Source organism: Lepidochelys kempii, chromosome 6 (assembly GCF_965140285.1).
Source record: "Lepidochelys kempii isolate rLepKem1 chromosome 6, rLepKem1.hap1, whole genome shotgun sequence".
Lineage (NCBI taxonomy): Eukaryota > Metazoa > Chordata > Testudines > Cheloniidae > Lepidochelys > Lepidochelys kempii.
The window spans coordinates 6,187,062-6,208,428 of record NC_136385.1 but is presented as its reverse complement, the minus strand read 5'-3'; the positions used below and the strand labels follow the sequence as shown (position 1 = coordinate 6,208,428).

General features: G+C 45.9%; 2 protein-coding genes across 2 annotated transcripts; both read right to left on the bottom strand.

Moving 5' to 3' along the window:
• Positions 1 to 3,822: 3,822 nt before the first annotated feature.
• LOC140913763 (olfactory receptor 5W2-like) lies at positions 3,823 to 8,033 on the bottom strand. Its single transcript, XM_073350562.1, has 2 exons — positions 8,001 to 8,033; positions 3,823 to 4,764 (listed from the first exon to the last, which is right to left on the bottom strand). Exons 1-2 carry the CDS (start codon positions 8,031 to 8,033, stop codon positions 3,823 to 3,825), a joined length of 975 nt encoding a protein of 324 aa, XP_073206663.1.
• An 11,820-nt stretch (positions 8,034 to 19,853) lies between these two features.
• On the bottom strand, positions 19,854 to 20,792 carry LOC140913762 (olfactory receptor 5W2-like). The gene has a single exon (XM_073350560.1). The coding sequence runs from the start codon at positions 20,790 to 20,792 to the stop codon at positions 19,854 to 19,856; it is 939 nt and encodes a 312-aa protein (XP_073206661.1).
• Positions 20,793 to 21,367: the final 575 nt, after the last annotated feature.

Sequence of the window (21,367 nt, the reverse complement as noted above, 5' to 3'; positions counted from 1 at the left end):
CTGTATCTGCTTCCTGGGTTGACTTTGAGATTTCCTCCCTGGAGCATCTTTGTTCGCAGGACAACAGGTGTGCACAGCATATGCTATTCATATTGTTGCTGTGTCTTTCCTTGTTTAAATGGAACACAGAGGGCCAGAGTATCAGCTGGTCTCAATCACTGTCTCTCCCGAGAGGCCTTTGAATATAATGCAAAACTGAGGTGACTGTATTCCCCTTCAATTGTTGGTCACTGGTGGTTAACACTGAAGATCTCTGCATCATATCTGCAGATTCTGCAACAAAGTATCTCCAAGCATGCCACTCCACTTCCTCCCTCCTGTCATCTGGTGTGCTGTTTTCCCTGTCAGCCTGGGCCTCCCACACACTGTCTTGTAGAGCCATACACGCTAGCCTGGTGAATCACAGAACCAGAGTCTGAGTCACGCCCACAAAGCTGCAGATATATTCTAATCTAGACTGAAACCAGTTCAGCAGGATACCTGCCTCCAGCACGCAGACACCCAGCTTCCAATGGAATCTACAGCCCAAATAAATCCATTTTATTCTGTATACATGTAACACAGGGTAAAATGATAAATGTTCGCCCTCTATATCACTGCAAGACAGATATGCACAGCTCTTTGCCCCCCCAAGGTAACAATTACTCACACTGAGTTTGTAAATAAACAGAAGTGATTTTATTAAGCATAAAAAGTAGGATTTAAGTTATTTTAAGTCATAACAGATAGAACAAAGTAAATCACAAAGAAAAACAAGCAAGGCTGAGCTTAATACACTCAGAAATCAGTTACAAACTTTAACTTCTCACCCCAATTGTGACTTTAGGTAAAATCCTTCTCAGGTCAGATGCCTTTTCTGAGCTGGGTCCAGCCTATTCTCACCAACCCCTGTGGTTACAGTACTTATGTTTCCAGGTGCTTCTCTGTATCTCTGTGGGGTGGGGAGGCTGTCTCTTAAGCCAGATGAAGACACTCATTTGCTTCCCCACTTTATATATAACTTCCCCAAGGTGGAAAACCTTTGTTTGGAATTCCACCCCCCCTCAGGAAAAGTACCAGCTTCAAGATGGAGCTCAGTATCTGGCGACTTCGTCACATGTCACTGTAAGACCCCAATTTCCATTCTTCCTGGTTTCTCCCACACCTACACAGGAAGGCTTGCAGGTAAACAGACCCATTTAAAGTTAATTGATTCTGAAGGACCTTTAAAGGCTTCCACTTAATATGTCTAAATCAGTAATGCAAATTTATATCTTATTCTCCTAATTCCAGACACAAAAAATAATCCATGTAAACAAATAGTATGAACACACTTAGTAGAGTATAAGATTTATAATGGCATGTTACAGGGGCACTTATCTTAAAGCATATTCATTATGTCTTATTCAGAAGCATATTTTCATAAAGCATATGGAGTGCAATATCACACAGAGCTTTGCCCAGCACTGGACAGAAGGGGAATTGAACCCAGATCTCCCACCTCACAGGTGTACGCCCCAACTGTTGGGCTAAAAATTACGAAGAGAAGGACCACCACTGCTTTCTACAGTGATCGGGTTGTGACCAGCATCGAAATCCCCCACCACACACACACACAAACATTGTTTTGGGAAAAAGCTATTTGGCGTGTTTGTAACACATTTGTGAATAGTTTCAGGTCTATCCAAATGGTAATATTTTTGACAATAAATTATTAGTCCAGAAGAAATTCACTTATTTCTAGACACCTTTATGTACCAACACTGGGAAATTACGTAAAGAGAGGTTTGGAGAGGTGACCAACAAATAACGTGGAATACAGTCACCTCAGTTTTGTATCATGTTAAATGACCTCACCGGAGAGACAGAGATCCAGATGAGCTGACTCTCTGGCCCTCTGTGTTCCATTTCCACAAGGAAGGATACGGCAACAACATTAATTGTATGTTCTGTGCACACCTGTTGTCCTGGGAGCAAAGATGCTCCAGGGAGCAAATCTCAAAGTCATCAAAGCCAAAGTTAACCTCTGCCCCCCAAAAAAGCAGCTCCATATGTATTAAGGGCAACATTGGTGTGGTGAGCAAACAGGGAAATATTCGACTCTGATTTTACGGTTCTGATTTTCGGGATCTGAGCAGGTACTGCTTTCATCCTCAACTCATTGTAAGTGAAGGGAGGAAAAACTAAGAGGTACAAGGAAGTGATAGGTAAGCAAGTCAGTTTCAGAGCATTTCAGCCTCTCTTTGAAATGACATTCATGGGAGGGGAAGGAAGGAATTATGCTGAGAGTAAAAATTTCGGAACGTATTTACCTATCAAAAGAAGGAAAGAGCTTTACAAGGGAGGGAGAAGAATGATGGAAAAGGAGAGAAAAAATAGCTTAAATAGGAAGTGGGAAAACTGCCCCATCGATTCAGGGAATGTCTGTACTAAAGCCATTACATTGACTCAGCTGTGATTTGAAGCAGCGCCACAGTGTAGATGCTTTCCACGTTGATGGAAGGGTTTTTCCTTCGATGTAGTTAATCCACTTCTCCGAGAGGCAGTATCTAGGTCAATGGAAGAATTACACTGAGGGTCAGTACAACCCAACTGCCTCGCACAGCATATGAAAAGTTTCCCCACCCTGTGTGATGGAGCTGTGTTGATCTTATTTTTCAGCATAAACCAAGCCTCAAAAAAGCTGTCTATGGAAAAGACCAGTTGGGAAATCTAGTCCTATCTCCCTGCCAGGGCACCAGGATCCCCTTCAGCTCTTTTTGTTCAGGCAAGTTGAAAATATTACAGCTGTCCCAGATTCCTAGTAGAGATTCTTTTGCATTCTGATCGAGCTCAGTGTCAGGCTGTGTGTGTGTAGTGGACACTCTGTCTCTGTGTGTGTATGTTTGGTGTGCAGTGGGCCGTGTGTGTGTTTTGTGTAGTGGGGATTGTGTGTGTGTGTGTGTGTATAGTGTGCCTTCTGTGTGTGTGTGTGCATTTTGTGTGCATTGGGGACTCTGTGTGTTGTGTGTACTGGGTACTTTGTGTATGTGTGTTTGGTTGCAGGGGGCACTATGTGTGTGCATGTTGTGAGCGGTACATTGGAGCTGAATGTCAAATGAAGGCAGGTGCATGTTCTTTGCCCTGCCCACTGCTCAGGCTGGAGTCCCTGCTCCCTCCAGTGCAGGGCTCCTTGTGACATCATAAAATCATAGGAGTGGAAGGGACTTCGAGAGGTCATCTAGCCCCAGTCCCCTGCACTCACAGCACAACTGAGTATTAACTTGATGATCCCTGACAGGTGTTTGTCTAATCTGCTCCTAAAAATCTCCAGTGGTGGAGTTTACATAACCTTACTGGGTAAGTTATTCCAGTGCTTAGCCGCCCTCACTGTTGGGATGTTTTTCCTAATGTCCAACCTAAACCACCTTTCGTGCAATTGAAGTCCCTCTGTTCTTGTGCTGTCATCCCCCTCCCCCTCAACTCTCCCCCATCCACACACACACTTTTTTGCAGTTTTATTCCTGAACACTGTGTGATGGTTTGGGTCACAGAAACCCCTTTGGAACTGCCACCCAATGTCCTGAGATGTGAAGTTCAATGTCTCCCTCTCCGTGGATGCCTCTAGCCACAAGCTTATAAAATCATTCTCTCTTTCTGGACCTGTGAATCTTCCTCAGGCTTTCTCAACTGATCTCCGTTGGGGCTTGCAGACCTTCTTGGAATACAAACAAATTAATAATAATAACAATACAAAAAGGATAATACTGACAGGGGCTCTGCAAAATTCGTTTGTAATGGACTGGGAATTGAATTCACCTGTTTCCAATCCCCAGCATTAAACCAATACAGAGTTAAACAGATTCAAGAATTGGTTAGGCATTTATTCATTGCTTTCCTCAAGGCATCCTTCACCTCCATGTTCCTCAGGCTGTAGATGAGGGGGTTCAACATGGGAATCACCAGTGTGTAAAACACTGAGGTCACTTTGTCTCTGTCCGTGGGATACCTGGTGGTGGGACGTAAATACATGAATAAGAAGGTTCCAAAAAACAGGACCACAGCAGTTAAGTGGAAAGTGCAGGTGGAGAAGGCTTTGCGCCTGCCTTTGGCAGAGCAGATCTGCAGGATGGTGGAGATGATATAGACATAGGAGAGGAGGACAGTCACAAAGCTGCTCACTGTAATGCAGCTCATGAAAGCAAACACTACAATCTCATTGATGCGGGTGTCAGAGCAGGAGAGCGCCAACAGTGGGAGGACATCACAGAAAAAATGATTGATGATGTTGGAGCTGCAGAAAGACATCTGAAATGTACAACACATGTATATCATTGAATCCAAAACCCCCACAGTGTACACCCCAGCCACCAGCTGTTTACAAAGCTGTCTGGACATGGTGACCGTATAGAGCAGCGGGTTACAGATGGCCACATAACGGTCATACGCCATCACAGCCAGCAAGAGGCACTCAACATCTCCAAAAATGATAGAGAGATGCATTTGCACAGTGCAGGCAGTGAAAGAAATGCTTTTCCTCTCGGCTAAGAAATTCTGCAGCATCTTAGGGGAAATTATCAAGGAAATGCAGAGGTCACAGAAAGACAAATTCCTGAGGAAAAAGTACATGGGGGTGTGGAGTCGGGGATCAATTGTGATTAACAAAATCATTCCCCCATTCCCCACCAGAGTGATCCCATAAATCAGTAGGAACACCCCAAACAGAGGAACCTGCAGCTGTGGATGATCTGTCAGTCCTGAGAGAATGAATTCAGTCACCTCCGAGTGATTTCCCTCTTCCATCTCCTCTGAACAGAGATCAGGCTGCGACAGAGATGTGGGCATGTGGATGGTGCGGAAAACCTGTCCCTTCTTTGTAATGAAGTAAGTGAAGATAAATGGAGATCAGTTTCTCAATGGACATCAGTACCTGCTCAGGGAAGGGCTTGGTCCACAGAGCCAGATGTTCACAGCTGGTCATTCCAGGTGTTCGATAAAATGCACACGCTCTGCAAACACAATGACATGCAGGTTAATCATGTTCCACAGAGAAACACTCCAGTTCACTACTCCAAACAGAAAACTGTGACTTGTGACTCTGTTGTGAGAGAATCAGTCTGAAGAGATTATTCCTTAGTTAAACAAGGTGTGAGAGTAAAGGAGTGCCAATCTTTCCACCCTCTTTTGGCAAGCCGAGCTTTTAGGCTTGGCATCTCCATTTGGGGTAAAGTTGCCAACTGTGCTAATTCAGCTTTTTGCCATTTACTTTATCCTGTATGAAAACCCGGAGACATAATGGAAAGCCCTGGCTTCAGTAACTATGTAATTGTCTATTTTTTTCCAACCAAGGAGGTCGTCTCTTTAGCTGAAGGGGTAGGAGTTGGGGCTGATACTTTTAGTGCTGGACATCTTGAATTTAATACCTGCTGATCACCATGGTGTCTGCATTTGTGTGCATGCATGTAATTCAGGACAATAGCATGTACCTGCTGAGAAGAGAGAGAGAGATGTGGCGGCGTTTCCCCATCAACAGAAACTGCGAGTTTGGAGCATTTGGGAAATTTTATACTGAGATGTGTGATCTATGGGACATGGTTCCTGAAGCAACTGGGAATACATGAGCTCAGAGAAACACAAAACCTAATTAATGCATTCAGTGAACCAAAGCCACCCTCAGTGTAATTGGTGCCCTGGGGATTAATTTGACCTACTCTTTCTTACAGTGCTATCAAATGATGCAATTTCTACCAGAGTTACAGAGTATGAGGCTTGGGGTATATTTCATCCTGCTGTTTTCAGTGACATCTGGGTACTGAGTAGAAGTGATACACAAAGGGTTGGGTTTTTTTTCTGGAGACCAAAATCTTTTAGATAAAAACTTCATATTTCGACTCAGAAATATCACGCAGGTGCCTCAGGTACCACACACCACCAATCACTTCCGTGGGCCAGGCTCCCAGTCTGGAATACATCCTCCATGATGCATGATGGTCTCTCCTCTTGCTGAACTGCCTTGGAACATCACCAGAGTCCCACAGCCATGGTTTAGGGAGGAGGAAAGTTTGACTTTTTTGATGGATTTAATTGAATTGAAAATCAAATTTCCCATCAGAAAAACTTCTCAAGAAAAATTTTCAACCAGACTTAGCAACACATTTGCAATCAATGGGACAGAAAGTTAGATACAGGTGAAACGTACTAATTATTTGTAGCCATAGCTGATATCTTCACAGCCTTTCCTGGTTTCAGATTCACCTCATTGTCCTGGCCTCAGCAGGTGCAATGTAAACCTGTAAGATACATAAGAGTATTCCAGATTATTGAGCTATTAATGGCATTCCAATCACCATGGTATCCTATGTCCTTCCTATGATAGCTTACTCCCCAAAATAGGAAAGATAGTTTCACTCATTTTTGCCTGATGGAGACCACATGGTGACCAGGGGAGCTCAGGATGAGACCACAGTATGCTCCGGACTTCTGCAGTTCACAAAACTATCCCTCTTGCATGGCTGCTATCTGCACACAGAGCTCAGCTTTAAGATGTTAAATAAATCCATGAGTCAACTAGAAATAGTCATCCTCTCATCGCAAATATTAATACAATATTTTTGATCATGTAAGTGGCGTTATAAGATAGCACTGTATCATGTTATTAATACATGTTCAAAGTGCTTCCTTTATCCCTTCCAATGCAGTAAATCAATGGGGAGGCAGAGTGAGAGAGAGACGTCATAGGATATCTTGCAAACAGAGTGTGACGTTGTACCCCTTCTCTCTTCTGGGTGAAGGGGTTTCCACCCACAAGAGAGAGAGAGTATCTAAGCTCCTGTGGAGCAGGATCTGTGCAGAGCTGATTGCTTTGAGACACTGGTTGTGATTTTAAGTGAATTTTGGGTGTGGTGGGTGGAGAACAGACAAAGTGGTAACAAATTTGTTATTTTCTGTTTCCTTATTTAGGGTAAGGGAAATAGGGATGGAAAAATAAGCAAAATAAGTATGAGTGAAAATCAGAAGAAGCTAGAACTGCACAAGTTGCAAAGTGCCCAGAAAGGCTGAACACTGGGCACTGGGAAAGTCTCTGTTAACTAAGAAGCCCCTGATCCGAGTGAATCTCAGTTTCTCTGAACTGCAGAGGGGCGTGGCCCAGCAGAAGAAAGCAGGAAAATGATGACCAATGAGGCAGCTGCTAAACCAGAGCTGGCCAGTCGGGAAAGAGAAGAGAAGGCAAAGGACCGGGAGTTTCAATTGAAGATCAAAGAAGCTGAGGCAACTGCGTACAGAAGGGCTATGGAAGCTGAGGCAGCCACTTACAATGAGTCCTGGGATTAAGAGACAGAGAAATACAGGCTCAGATTGAGGCCCAGAAGCATGAACTGGCTGTTGTGGAGTGGAAGAGACAAAACCCTCCAGGAGCTGCCCCACTTCCCCAAAAATACCCAAATGGAAGCAGTATGTCGGCAGTAGGAAGAGTACAGTGATTTTGCCGAATATTTCATCTCCTTACTTCCCTTCCCATAAATGGCGGACTGTAATTTGAATTAAAGGCCAAAATGCTCTGAAACTGACTTGTTTGCCCATGACTTGGTGGTATCTCTTTATTTCCCCTCCTTTCACTTGCAATGAGTTGAGAATGAAAGCAATACCTTCTCAGAACTGTAAAAATCAGACGAAGAGTCGAACTTTTCCCTGTTTGCTAACCACACCAACGTTATCCTTAATACCTCTGGAGCTGCTTACTGGGATGACTTTGAGATTTGCTCCCTGAAGCATCTTTGCTCCCAGGACTACAGGTGTGCACAGCACATGCAATTAATGCTGTTGCCTTCCTTGTGAAATGGAACACAGAGAGCCAGAGCTTTAGCTGGTCTGGATGGCTCTCTCTCCCTTGAGGTCTTTTGAATATGATACAAAACTGAGGTGACTGTATTCCACTTCATGTGTTGGTCACCTCTCCAAAAGTCTCTGTAAGTAATTTTCCAGCTTTGGGACACAAAAGTATCTAGAAATGGGTGAATTTCTTCTGGACTAATCATAGAAACATAGACTTTAAGGTCAGAAGGGACTATTATCATTCTCTACTCTGACCTCCTGTACAACGCAGGCCACAGAATCTCACCCACCCACTCCTGTAACAAACCTCTAACCTCTCTCTGAGCTATTGAAGTCCTCATATCATGGTTTAAAGACTTTGAGGTGCAGAGAATCCTCCAGCAAGTGGCCCATACCCCACGCTGCAGAGGAAGGCGAAAAAACCCCAGAGCCTCTGACAATCTGCCCTGGAGGAAAATTCCTTCCCGACCCCAAATATGGTGATCAGCTAAATCCTGAGCACGTGGGCAAGACTCACCAGCCAGGCACCCTGGAAAGAATTCTCTGTAGAAACTCAGATCCCATCCCATCTAACATCCCATCACAGGCCATTGGGCACATCTCCCGCTAATAGTTGAAGATCAATTAATTGACAAAATTAGGCAATCCCATCATCTTATCCCTTCCATAAACTTATCAAATTTAGTCTTGAAAGCAGATATGTCTTTTGCCCCCACTGCTTTCCTTAGAAGGTTGTTCCAGAACTTCACTCCTCTGACGGTTAGAAACCTCCATCTAATTTCAAGTCTAAACTTCCTGCTGGCCAGTTTATATCCATTTGTTCTTGTGTCCACATTGGTAGTGTGTAGGATTCATACAAGGTTCATGCGCTTGGCAACATTCAGGGCACACCCGGAGTGTTGTATAGGAGCTGTGCACACACAGCTCTTCTCAAGGGCATGAACCTTGGAATCTCGCCCAGATGACATGAACCGTGGGAAGCCTCCCAGGACTGGGCTCAAGGCCCGAGAGCAAGGAATGCGGTAGATAGAAATTGGTAAATAAGAATGTTAAACAAAGCCAGTGTATTCCTTTTATCTGTTGGAGAATGTAATGTGCGGGGGGAGAAAAAGAATAAAGGGGAAGGTGGAAAGCTGACAGGCAGAAGTCGGTTGGCAGACCAGCTCGCTTGCTTGCTAAAAGCTCTGTGCTGTCTTGTAGTTGAACCGCAACAACTGGCATCCAACGTGGGGCCCTCAGCACTCACCTCGCCCGGCAAGGGTTTCAGATGTGTCACTCATCCGCTTCACGGATCCCGGTGAGTATTTTTCATTGTGGTAAGTATGGGAAGCTCCCTCTCTGCTTTGCAAGTGCAACACCGCAATGAGCTACAGTATTTGCTGCGTAAGGCGCAGCACGACTGCCCCATTCGAGAACTCACTCGCCTGCTACAGGAGGTGCGTGCCCAGTGCCCGTGGTACCCTGAAGCTGGAACCCTTAAGCTAGCGGACTGAGCGGTTGGGCCAGACATTGCACAAAGAGCCTCGGGCGCCCATGTAGGCTCTACATGCCTGGCACCTCTGCCGCGACGCGATACAGCATGTCGCCTCGGACAGGCCCTCCCTCGTGAGGCTGGTGCTCTCGCCACTCCCATCCGCTCCTGCAACCATCCCCCCTCCTGGCGATGCGACACAGCGTGTCGCCTCGGAAAGGCCCTCTCCCGCACCAACAGAGGGGCTGCCGATCCCGCCACCCCCGTCCGCTCCTGCAGCCATCCTTCCCCCTGCTTCACCCCCCGTGCCTCTATTACCACCGCCTCCCTGTCCTTCCCCACTGGAGCCAGTGTGTGATCGCCATCCCCGCGTGGGGTCCCATGCTCCGGGGCCCCCCGCCGGGGGGTCATCCGCGTCTGTTCAGGGGCTTTCGCTGGTGCAACAAATGGTTCACGCAGAGAAGACTCGCTCAGATATTACAGCAAAGGAGCTGGCTGATCTGGTCTCAGTTTGTCCGGTGACCTGGCAGGATGATGGCCAGGGCAACCAGGTTGCAAACTGGGTCAGTTTGCCCTACTCGGTGATCAGAGACGTAAAGAAAGCGATTCGCGAGTTTGGCCTCACTAGCACATATGTAAGTGGTCTCATTGAAGGGCTAGGTACTGGGTACACCCTGATCCCTGAAGATTGGAAGGTGCTGTTGCACATGATGCTGATGCCCAGTCAGTATGTTATTTGGCTTAGTGAGTATCGGCAGATGGCAGAACGCCAAGCCCAGGTATATAGAGAGCAAGGTATCATTTATGAGCATTTGGCAGGGGAGGGCCAGTTTGCTACCGTTCAGATGCAGTCTCAACTCCCTCAGACCGTCTTCCCCATTATTTCTACCTGCGCCCAGCATGCTTTCCGGAAGGTCCCGGATTCAGGCAAGCCTACCAAAAGCTTTGCCAGTATCCGTCAGGGTGCATCAGAGTCCTTTATGGATTTTACCAACAGATTGAAGGAGGCTATCCTCCGACAGGTGGATAACCCTGTGGCAGCTCAGGAGATCCTGTTAAAAATGGCGGTTGAAAATGCGAACGAGGATTGCCGACGTGCTCTCCAGGCGGCACAAGGCACTGGCGTTCTAGAGCTGTCGGACATGCTGCGGGCGTGCCAAAACATCGGCACCCAAGCCCATAAAGCTGGAGTTCTGGCTGCTGCCCTGCGGAAAAGCAGGAAGGAGGGGAAGCGTTGTTACCGCTGTGGTAAGGAGGGTCACTTTCAGCAGGAGTGCCGCTCCTCGGCAGCGCCCGCTCGCCCCTCAAAGAAGTGCCCCAAGTGTCGGAAGGGCTATCACTGGGCTAATCAGTGTCGTAGCGGGTTGTCAAACCACACAACGGGTTCCCCCCGAACCCAGGGTCAAACGGGGGTGTTTCCCACTCAGACAACTGTTCCACTGCTTTAAAATCCGTAGACTCCATGAGGGCGGTGACTGCAGGAAGTGCAGGGCTTGATTTGATTGTGCAGGAGGACGCTGATTTTCAGTTGCTGGGGGAGGTTTGCGCCATACCTACCCAGGTGATGGGACCTCTCCCTGACTGATTTGTGGGTCTGGTTCTCCCTCGCTCACATGCTGGGAAACAGGGTTTTTTTGTCATCCCAGGGGTCATTGACGCCGATTACACCGGCTTTATTAAGGTTCAGGTGTGGACCCATCTTCCGCAGTCGCTCCCGCGTGGATGGTCAATTGCACAATTGATTTTAGTCCCCTATCAGGTGCCAGCTGCAGAGGATCGAGCCCGGGGCGGGAACGGCTTTGGATCGACGCTGTCTCAATTGCCGTCTCACAACATGTCCTCTCCACTTGTTGCTCTAACAATGTCACTCCGCCCCTCGAAACCTCAGTTAACACTTAAATAATGTTCCTTTTACAGGGCTGGTGGACACTGGAGCTGACGTTACGGTGATTCGTGATCCGGAGTGGCCGGTCGGTTGGCCAACAGTTCCTTCTAAAGAGTTGTGGGGGATCGGGGGTAGCAAACCCGGGCGCCAAAGTTTGTCTTGGGTCACAGTCTCTAAACCAGGAGGCCATGCCCTTGCTACAATCCGCCCTTTTGTACTCCCTGTCCACCTCAATATTTGGGGCCGTGACTCACTTGTAAAGCTGGGCACCACCCTCGATATTAATATATAATGGACCAAAATCCTCCCTCACTCACCTTGCCATCCGCATTACCATTGGTATGGCAATCCTTAGAGCCCCTATGGATTGACCAGTAGCCCCTCCCCCTAGAAAAGCTGAAAGCGCTTCATTCACTTGTACAACAATATTTGCATGCACAGTGCTTGGAGAGCTTTACTAGTCCTTGGAACTAGCTGCTGTTATTTTGGCCTTTCAACTTTTGTTGATTGTCCCTTTAATTTGATCGTGGACACGCACTACGTTTATCAGGTAATTGATCATTTACCCCTTGCTCTCATTACCCCTCAGGTCAATGCGGACCTTTTTCGCCTGTTTTTGTCCTTACAGTATCTCATCACCACTCGTAATTTCCCTTATTTTGTTGCTCATATTCGCAGTCATACCCCTCTGCCTGGGCTACTTACTGAAGGCAATGTGCGCGCTGATCGCGCGTTACATGGTCAGGTAAATTCCCTTTTTTCTGACCCCATTGAAAGCCATTCCTTTTTTCACAGTCTGCCTCTGTTTTGGCCTGACAGTTTCACATTTCTGCTGATCATGCATGTTCTATTATTCGTTCCTGCCCCCACTGTGCCGCTGCTGCCCCTACCTTTTCTTACGCCGTTAACCCCAGAGGTACCGCGGCGAATCAGCTGTGGCAAATGGATGTCACTCACGTGCCACAATTCCCCCCCTATTCGTTTTTACATGTTTCCATTGATACCTATTCAGGATTCCTCTGGGCGACCCCACAGCGTGGGGAAGCCACTCCTAAAGTTATTCACCATTTGCTAGCCTGTTTTGCTGTTATGGGTCGCCCGAGCCAGATAAAAACAGATAATGCCCCAGCCTATTGCTCCACAGCCCTCTCCATCTTTTGTGCCCAATGGGACGTCTGTCTCAAACACGGGATCCCTTATAATTCCACAGGCCAAGCTATTGTTGAACGTGCAAATCGTACGCTAAAAACCTTGCTCAACAAACAATTAAAACAAGGGGAGCTGTGTCTCCGAACCTTAGGAGACATTCAGCAACAATTGCGTATCCTTTTGTTTATTTTAAATAATTTAATGCTGAACGCAGATCAGCAGACCCCCGCGGATCAGCATTTTCACAAATCCGAGGTACTGGAAAGACCGCGTGTCTATTACCGTCAGCTGCCCAATCTGCAATGGCTGGACCCAGTACCTTTAATCACTTGGGGTCGGGGATATGCTGCTGTGTTTCTCCCTGCAGGACCGTTGTGGGTTCCGGCCCGGTGTGTGCGACCGGCACTGAAGCAGCATGGCGTGGCACCAGGGGCTGTCGAACCCCATACCGGAGTTTCAGCTGACCTTGGAGGAGAACGCGGTGCCTCCCGGGTCGACAATGGCGGGACGGAAACGGAGGAGGCGTAGTGTCCCAAGCCAGCCCGTGACATGGGGAGCAGTAAAAGCATTGGTCGCCGCTGCTCAATGAAGACTGGCAGCAAACCAACAGCCAGAGACTTCTGAGACTTTGTTTATGGCCATTCTCGCCCAAATTACTGCTAATTCTGTATTGACTGTATGTCTTTTGTGCCTGCTATTTCCTGTATGGGTTGGCTCGGGAGTGCTTTCTCCGTTACAGGCCCGAATGACATATAACCTATGGGAAAGATTGGCTTCAATAGCAAATGTTACCCACTTTTGTTTATCTGATTTTGTAGCAGCTGAAGAATTGTTAGGTACGTGCCTTATTCCAGTATGTCATCACCCTGAGGAAATTGGAAATGAGATGATGCTCGTATCCTTACTCAGTAGGATACCAGTCTCCAGCATGCAGATACCAAGCTCCCAATGAATTCAAAACCTCTCTTCCCAGTACTCTAGCATGGCTAATTGGGGCCCGGCCAATTACACTTTACCTTCTTAAGCTCATTTTTTGCTGTTGCTGTGTGCAATGTATATCCTTTTTGTTAAGGCTTTGTCGAGACCCACCCTGGCAGGCTCCACGAGTTATGACCTCATCTGTCCGGGAGTTAATTGGCTTTCAAAAGCAAATTGTTGGCTACCATGAGATGGCCGAGCACAAATAAACAAAAAAGGAGGGGATGTAGGATTCATACAAGGTTCATGCGCTTGGCAACATTCAGGGCACACCCGGAGTGTTGTATAGGAGCTGTGCACACACAGCTCTTCTCAAGGGCATGAACCTTGGAATCTCGCCCAGATGACATGAACCGTGGGAAGCCCTTTAGTGATGTGCTATTCCAGTATGGGTTACTCTCAATCTCCCCTTTCAAAGTCGTTCTACAGTGGATAACTAATTAAAAAACCATTCGAACAGAGACATGAGGTTGAGCATGTTGGTGCCCTGAACCACTTGTCTATAGAGTCATTCTCTCTTTCTGGCCCTGTGATTCTTCCCGTTTTTTATCCAAAATGCAACATCTTCAACAGGCCATATCTACACTACTGGCTCAATCAGGACTACTGCAAGAGATGAAATGGTCTTGACTGAGCAGGTCTGGGGAAGACATGCTAAGTCAATGGGAGAGCGCTTACCTGATGAGGTCTGTACTCCACCTCCCTCAGAGAGAATGTTCCATCATGGATCTTCCTCAGGGCTGTTCTACACTAACGCTGTTGGATGATCTGTGTTACTTTATTTCAGTTACATAACTCTCCGGTTGACATGGCACAGTGTGGACACCGCTGTAAGTCAGATGAACTTAGTCAACTTGAAGTAGCATAACTTAGATCAATTTACAGCATTAGCGTAGACCTGTCCTGAGAATGATGCAGGACAGAACAAAGCCCAATTGCCAGGACACTGTCCGGAACTATGGGAGAACCACTTTCAAATAGTTTCTCCCCATCAGACAGAGGGGGGATTGACCAGGATCTCCCACTTCCCACAGGAATGATCTAATCACTGGGTTACAGTCTACAAGAGAAGCAGCACCATTAGTGCCTCTTCCATTTCCATTCATTTTGTCAATGTGGCCATACATTGTCTTTACATTTACATTGAAAAGTATCCAGGAAGGAAAGGAAATGTTCCATTTCTGGTCATGCTAAATAGTTCATTCGACCCCCACAGGACATGTCTGTCAGTGTTTTCAATTTGCCAAACATTTAAGGAATTTTCAGATTTGGATCAGGTTGAACTGAATTTGTTTTTCCATTTTTTGTAACCACACATGAATTCAAAAATCTGCTATTGGCCCAGGTCTAGCCTTTTCTCACTCTCCGTAACCCGAGCTGTACAATTCCCAGAATCCCTATTCTTCAGAGTCCATAGGACTTACTTGCAGAACTAAGAGTAAGACCTCATAGCTAACCAGCTGATGTGGTATAAATATTTAGTGTCTGATACGACTTTTTCTTTCTGTTTAATGTATGTGCTCGAGAAAACTCACCCTTTCCATATTATTTTGTATTCAGCTCAGTGCAGATTCTCACAGTGGACGCACACATAGCATGTTCTCTTTTGGATATGTTACCCTTGTTCTTACTTGTTTTGTTGCTCCCTTAACTTAAAATAAAGGCCATTTTGATGGAAATCACCTTTCTCCTCCACATGAATGGATTCAAACCAGGCGACAATCTACAACAACCCCACAGAGAACATACAGGGCTGCAGAATATCAGGAGGGTGTGCAAAACTCCCTTTGGTTCCACCATGGAAACCACACACTTCATACTTGCAACTGCATAACAAAAACCAAACCCACTACAAAGCAAAAGGAGATAGATTAGACGCCCCCCTCTTCCTCCCCAGTACAAATACCTCTATGCTTTGGAAGCACGTCACAAATATTCACACATCTGAAACAGGTGCCTCCTGGAATTTTGATGGGGTAATAGCCGAATAAAGCCCTGATTTTAGTTGGGGCCTGCAGGCCTCGTTGGAATATAAACAAATTCATAGTAATAACAATATAATAAAGAACAATACTCCCACGGGCTCTGCAAAATTACTTTATAATGGGATGGGAATTGAATTCACCTGTTTCCACTCCCCATCACTAAACCAGTACTGAGTTAAACAGATTCAAGAATGTGGAAAGCATTTACATTACGTCACTGTTGCACACCGTAGCTGAGTCAATGTAATGGCCTTAGTATAGATATTACCTGGGTGATGGGGGAGTTTTCCTCTTTCCTCGTAAAGCTATTTTTCTCTCCTTTTCCAATCACTCTTCTCCCTCCCTTATAAAGATCTTTCCTTCTTTTGATAGGTAAATATGTTCACAAAAGTTGAAATTTCTCCTCTCAGAATAATTCCTTCCTTTCCCTCCCATGAATGGCTCACTGTCATTTCAATTAAAGGCTGAAATGCACTGAAACTGACTTGTTTGCCTATGAATTGGTGGTACCTCTTTGTTTTCCCTTCCTTCACGGACAATGAGTTGAGGACGGAAGCAGTACCTGCTCAGAACCCTGAAATCAGAACCGTAAAATCAGAGTTGAATCTTTCCCTGTTTGCTAACCACACCAACGTTACCCTTTATACCTCTGGAGCTGCTTCCCGGGTTGACTTTGAGATTTGCTCCCAGGATAACAAGTGTGCACAGCACATGCAATTAATGTTGTCCCTGAGTCTTTCCTTGTGGAAATGGAACACAGAGGGCGAGAGAATCAGCTGGTCTCAATCACTGTCTCTCCTGTGAGGCCTTTTGAATATGATACTAAACAGAGGTGACTGTATTTCACTTCATGCGTTAGTCACTGGTGGTTAACACTTAAGATCTCTGCAGCTGCTGAAACAAAGTATCTCCAAGCATGCAACCCACCTCCCTTCCTCCTGTCATCTGGTGTGCTGATTTCCCTGCCAGCCTGGGCCTCCAGAACCCTGCCTTGTTGAGCCAGACACGCTAGCCTGCTGCAACACAGACCAAGGGTCCGGGCCACACCCCCAAAACTTCAGATCTAGACTGAAACCAGCTCAGCAGGATACCTGTAGACACCCAGCTTCCAAAGGGCTCTAAACCCCAAATAAGTCCATTTTACTCTGTATGAAGCTGTATAATGGTTATTCAATTAGCTATCCACAGTAGAAACACTTTGAAAGGAGAGACTGAGAGAAACCCAGATTGGAATAGCATATCACCCCAGGGGCTGGGATGTTTTTTGGAGATGCAGGGAACCCAAGTGCACAGAGACCCCCTTTGGGACTGTCAGCTGATGTGCTGAAATTACCCGTGAGCTGATTTTCCCTGCTATCCTTGGCCTCCAGAACCCTGCCTTCTTGAGCCAGACACACCGGTCTGCTGCAACACAGACCCCAGGTCTGGGTTACCCCACAAAGCTACAGATCTAGATTAAAACAAACTCAGTAGGATACCAGTCTCCAGCATGCAGATACCAAGCTCCCAATGAGATCAAAACCCCAAACAAATCCATTTTACTCTGTATAAAGCTTATACAGGGTAAAATGATACATGTTTGCCCCCTATATCACTTCAAGAAAGATATGCACAGCTGTTTGCCCCCCAAGGTAACAATTACTCACACTGAGTTTATAAATCAACAAAAGTGATTTTATTAAGTAAAAAATTAGGGTTTAAGTGGTTTTAAGATGTAACCTATAGAACAAAGTAAATCAAAAAGTAAAATGTACAAGACTAAGCTTAATACACTCAGAAATCAGTTACAAATGTTAACTTCTCACCCCAGTTGTTATTTCAGGTAAAATCCTTCTCAGACAAGCTGCATTTTCTGGCCTGGATCCAGCCTGTTCTCACCCACCCCTGTGGTTACAGTCCTTGTATTTCCAGGTGCTTGTAGGTATCACCGTGGGGAAACCTTAAGCCATCTGAAGACACTCATTGTTTGCTTCCTCACTTTTTATAGAACTTCCCCAAGGTGGGAAAACTTTCCTTCGAATTCCAGCCCCTTCAGGAAAAGTACCAGCTTCAAGATAGAGCTCAGTATCTGGTGGCATGGTCACATGTCACTATAAGACCCCAATCTCCATTCTTCCTGGTTTCTCCCACACATACACAGGAAGGCTTGCAGGTAAATAAAGCCATTCACAGTTCATTGATTCTGAAGCACCTTTAAAGGCTTCCATTTAATATGTCTAAATCAGTAATACAAGTTTATATCTTATTCTCCTAATTCCAAACATAAAAAAATCCATGTAAACAAATAGGATGAACACCTTCATAGATGATAAGATTTATAATGATATGTTACAAGGGGCGCTGAGCATAAAGTATATTCCAGTTATGTCTTATTCAGAAGGATGTTTTCAGAAAGCATATGGAGTGCAATGTCACATAGAGCTTTGCCAAGCACAGGGCAGAAGGGGGAATTGAACCTGGATCTCCCGCCTCACAAGTGAACACCCCAACTATTGGGCTAAAAATTCCAAAGGGAAGGACCACCACCACCTCCTACAGTGGCTGTGTTGTGACCGGCATCTAAATCCTCCCCCAGCACACACACATTGTTTTGGGACAAAGCTATTTGGTATATCTGTAACATATTTGTGAAGAGTTTCATGTCAATCCAAACACTATTGTTTTTGACAATAAATCATTAGCCCAGAAGAAATTCACTCATTTCTAGACACCTTTGCTTCCCAACGCTGGGAAATTACTTAAAGAGACGTTTGGAGAGGTGACCAACAAATAAAGTGGAATATAGTCACCTCAGTTTTGTATCATGCTAAAATGACCACAAGGGAGAGACAGTGATACAGACCAGCTGATTCTCTGGCCGTCTGTGTTCCATTTCCACAAGGACATACATGGCAACAACATTAATTCCATTTGCTGTGCACATCTGTTGTCCTAGGAGCAAAGATGCTCCAGGGAGCAAATCCCAAAGTCATAAAAGCCAAGTTTAACCTCTTCTGGCCAAGGAAGCAGCTCCAGAGGTATTAAGGGTTACTCTGGTGTGGCTAGCAAACAGGGAAAGATTTAGCTCTATGTCTGATTTTAGGGTTCTGAGCAGGTACTGCTTCCGTCACTCTTAACCCATTGTCAGTGAAGGGAGAAAGAACAAAGAGGTACCACCAAGTCATGGGCAAACAAGTCAGTTTCAGAACATTTCAAACTATAATTGAAATGATGGAAAAGGAGAGAAAAATTGCTTTAATGGGAAGTGGGAAACAACCCCGATTGATTCAGAGAATGCCTATACTAAAGCCATTACATTGACTCAGCTATGGTGTGCATCAATGTCATAGCGTAGATGTTTTCCACATTTATGGAAGTGTTAATCCACTTCCCCGAGAGGCAGTAGCTGGGTCAATGGAAGAATGACACTAAGGGTCAGCACTAGCTAACTACCTTGCACAGGGTGTGAAAAATTTCCCTGGCTTGTGTGACAGAGTTCTGTTGATCTATTTTTTAAGCCTAAACCAGGCCTCAGAAAAGCTGTTGATGGAAAAGACCAGTTGGGAAATCTAGTCCTATCTCCCTGCCAGGGCAGCAGAATCCCCTTCGGTTCTCTTTGTTCAGAAGAGTTGGAAATATTGCAGTTGTCCCAGCTCCCAGCAGAGATTATTCTGCATTCTGATTGAGCTCAGTGTTGGGCTGTGTGTGTGTGTGTTCGTGTGCAGTTGGTTCTGTGTGTGTTGTAGTGGGCATTGTGTGAGTGTGTACTGCGCCTTCTGTGTGTGTGTGTGTGCATTTGGTGTGCATTAGGCACTCTGTGTGTGCATCTGTTGGGGGTTACAGTGGAGCTGAATATCAAGTGTTGGCAGGTCTGTGTCCCTTGCCCTGCCCAGTGCTCGGGCTGGCGTCCCCCTTCCTCCCAGTACAGGGCTCCTTATGCAATCATGGAATCACAGGACTGTAAGGGACCTCAAGAGGTCATCTACTCCACTTCCCTGCACTCACAGCACAACTGAGTATTATCTACCATCCCTGGCAGGTGTTTGTGTAACCTGCTCTTAAAAATCTCCAGTGGTGGAGATTCCACAACCTTCCTGGGCAAGTTATTCCAGTGCACAGCCACCCTCACTGTTAAGATGTTTTTCCTAATGTCCAACCTAAACTACCTATCTCCGACCACACACACATACTTTTGTATTCCTAATTTTATTCCTGAACTCTGTGTAATGGGTTGGGTCACAGAAACCCCTTTGGAACTGCCACCCAATGTCCTGAGATGTGAACTTGAATATGTCACCCTCTAAATGAATGCCCCCAACCACAAGCTCATAAAATTATTCTCTCTCTCTCTGACCCTATGATGGTTCTCATGTTTTGTCCACCGATCTGAGTTGGGACCTGCAGAACTTGTCAGAATACAAAAAATAATAATAATAAATAATAATAATAATAATAATAATAATAATAATAATAATAATAATAATAATAATAATAATAACAATACAATAAAGAACAATACTCCCAGGGGCTCTGTGAAATTACTTTGTAATGGGCTGGGAATTGAATTCACCTGTTTCCACTCCCAACCACTAAACCAATACAGACTTAAACAGATTCAAGAATTGGTTAGGAGTTTATTCATTGCTTTCCTCAGGGCATCCTTCACCTCCGTGTTCCTCAGGCTGTAGATGAGGGGGTTCAACATGGGGATCACCAGCGTGTAAAACACTGAGGTCACTTTGTCTCTGTCCATGGAATAGCTGGAGCTGGGACGCAAATACGTGAAGAGGAGGGTGCCAAAAGACAGGACCACAGAGGTCAAGTGGAAAGTGCAGGTGGAGAAGGCTTTGTGCCGGCCCTCGAGAGAGCGGATCTGTAGGATGGCGGAGATGATATAGACATAGGAGAGGAGAACAGTCACAAAGCTGCTCACTGTAATGCAGCTCATGAAAGCAAACATCACAATCTCATTGATGCGGGTGTCAGAACAGGAGAGCGCCAACAGAGGGAGGACGTCACAGAAGAAATGATTGATGACGTTGGAGCTGCAGAATGACAGCCGAAATGTACAACATGTGTATATCATTGAATCCACCACCCCCACAGTGTACACCCCAGCAACCAGCTGTTTACAAAGCTGCCTGGACATGGTGACTGTATAGAACAGCGGGTTACAGATGGCCACATAACGGTCATACGCCATCACAGCCAGCAAGAGGCACTCAACATCTCCAAAAACAACAGAGAAATACATTTGCACAGCGCAGGCAGTGTAGGAAATACTTTTTGTCTCGGCTAAGAAATTAAGCAGCATCTTAGGGGAAATTATCAAGGAAAAGCAGAGGTCACAGAAAGACAAATTCCTGAGGAAAAAGTACATGGGGGTGTGGAGTCGGGGATCAATTGTGATTAACAAGATCATCCCCCCGTTCCCCACCACGGTGGCACCATAAATCAGGAGGAACAACCCAAATAGGGGGACCTGCAGCTCCGGACGATCTGTCAGTCCTGAGAGAATGAACTCAGTCACCTCCGAGTGATTTCCCTTTTCCATCTCCTCTGAACAGAGATCAGGCTGCTACAGAGATGTGGGCAGGCGGATGGTGCGGAAAACCTGTCTCTTCTCTGCAATGAAGTAAGTGAAGATAAACGGAGATCAGTTTCTCAATGGACATCAGTACTCACTCCGGGAAGGGCTTAGTCCACAGAGCCAGATGTTCACAGCTGGTCATTCCAGGTGTTCGATAAAATGCACATGCTGTGCAAATACAATAACACACAGGCTAATCATGCCCCCACACAAACACTCCAGTTCACTACTCCAAACAGAAAACTGTGACTTGTGACTCTGTTGTGAGAGAATCAGTCTGAATGGATTATTCCTTAGCTAAAGAAGGGGTGAGAGTAAAGGGGTGTCAATCTTTCCACCCTCTCTGGGCAAGGGGAGCTCTGTGGCTTGGCTTGTCTGTTTGGGGTAAAGTTGCTCACTGTGCTGATTAAGCTTTTTGGCATTTACTGGAACCTGTACGAAAACCCAGAGACATCATGGGAAGCCCCGGCTTCAGTGACTAGGTAATTGCCTATTTTTTCCAACCCAGCAGTTTGCTCCTTTAGCTGAAGGGGTAGGAG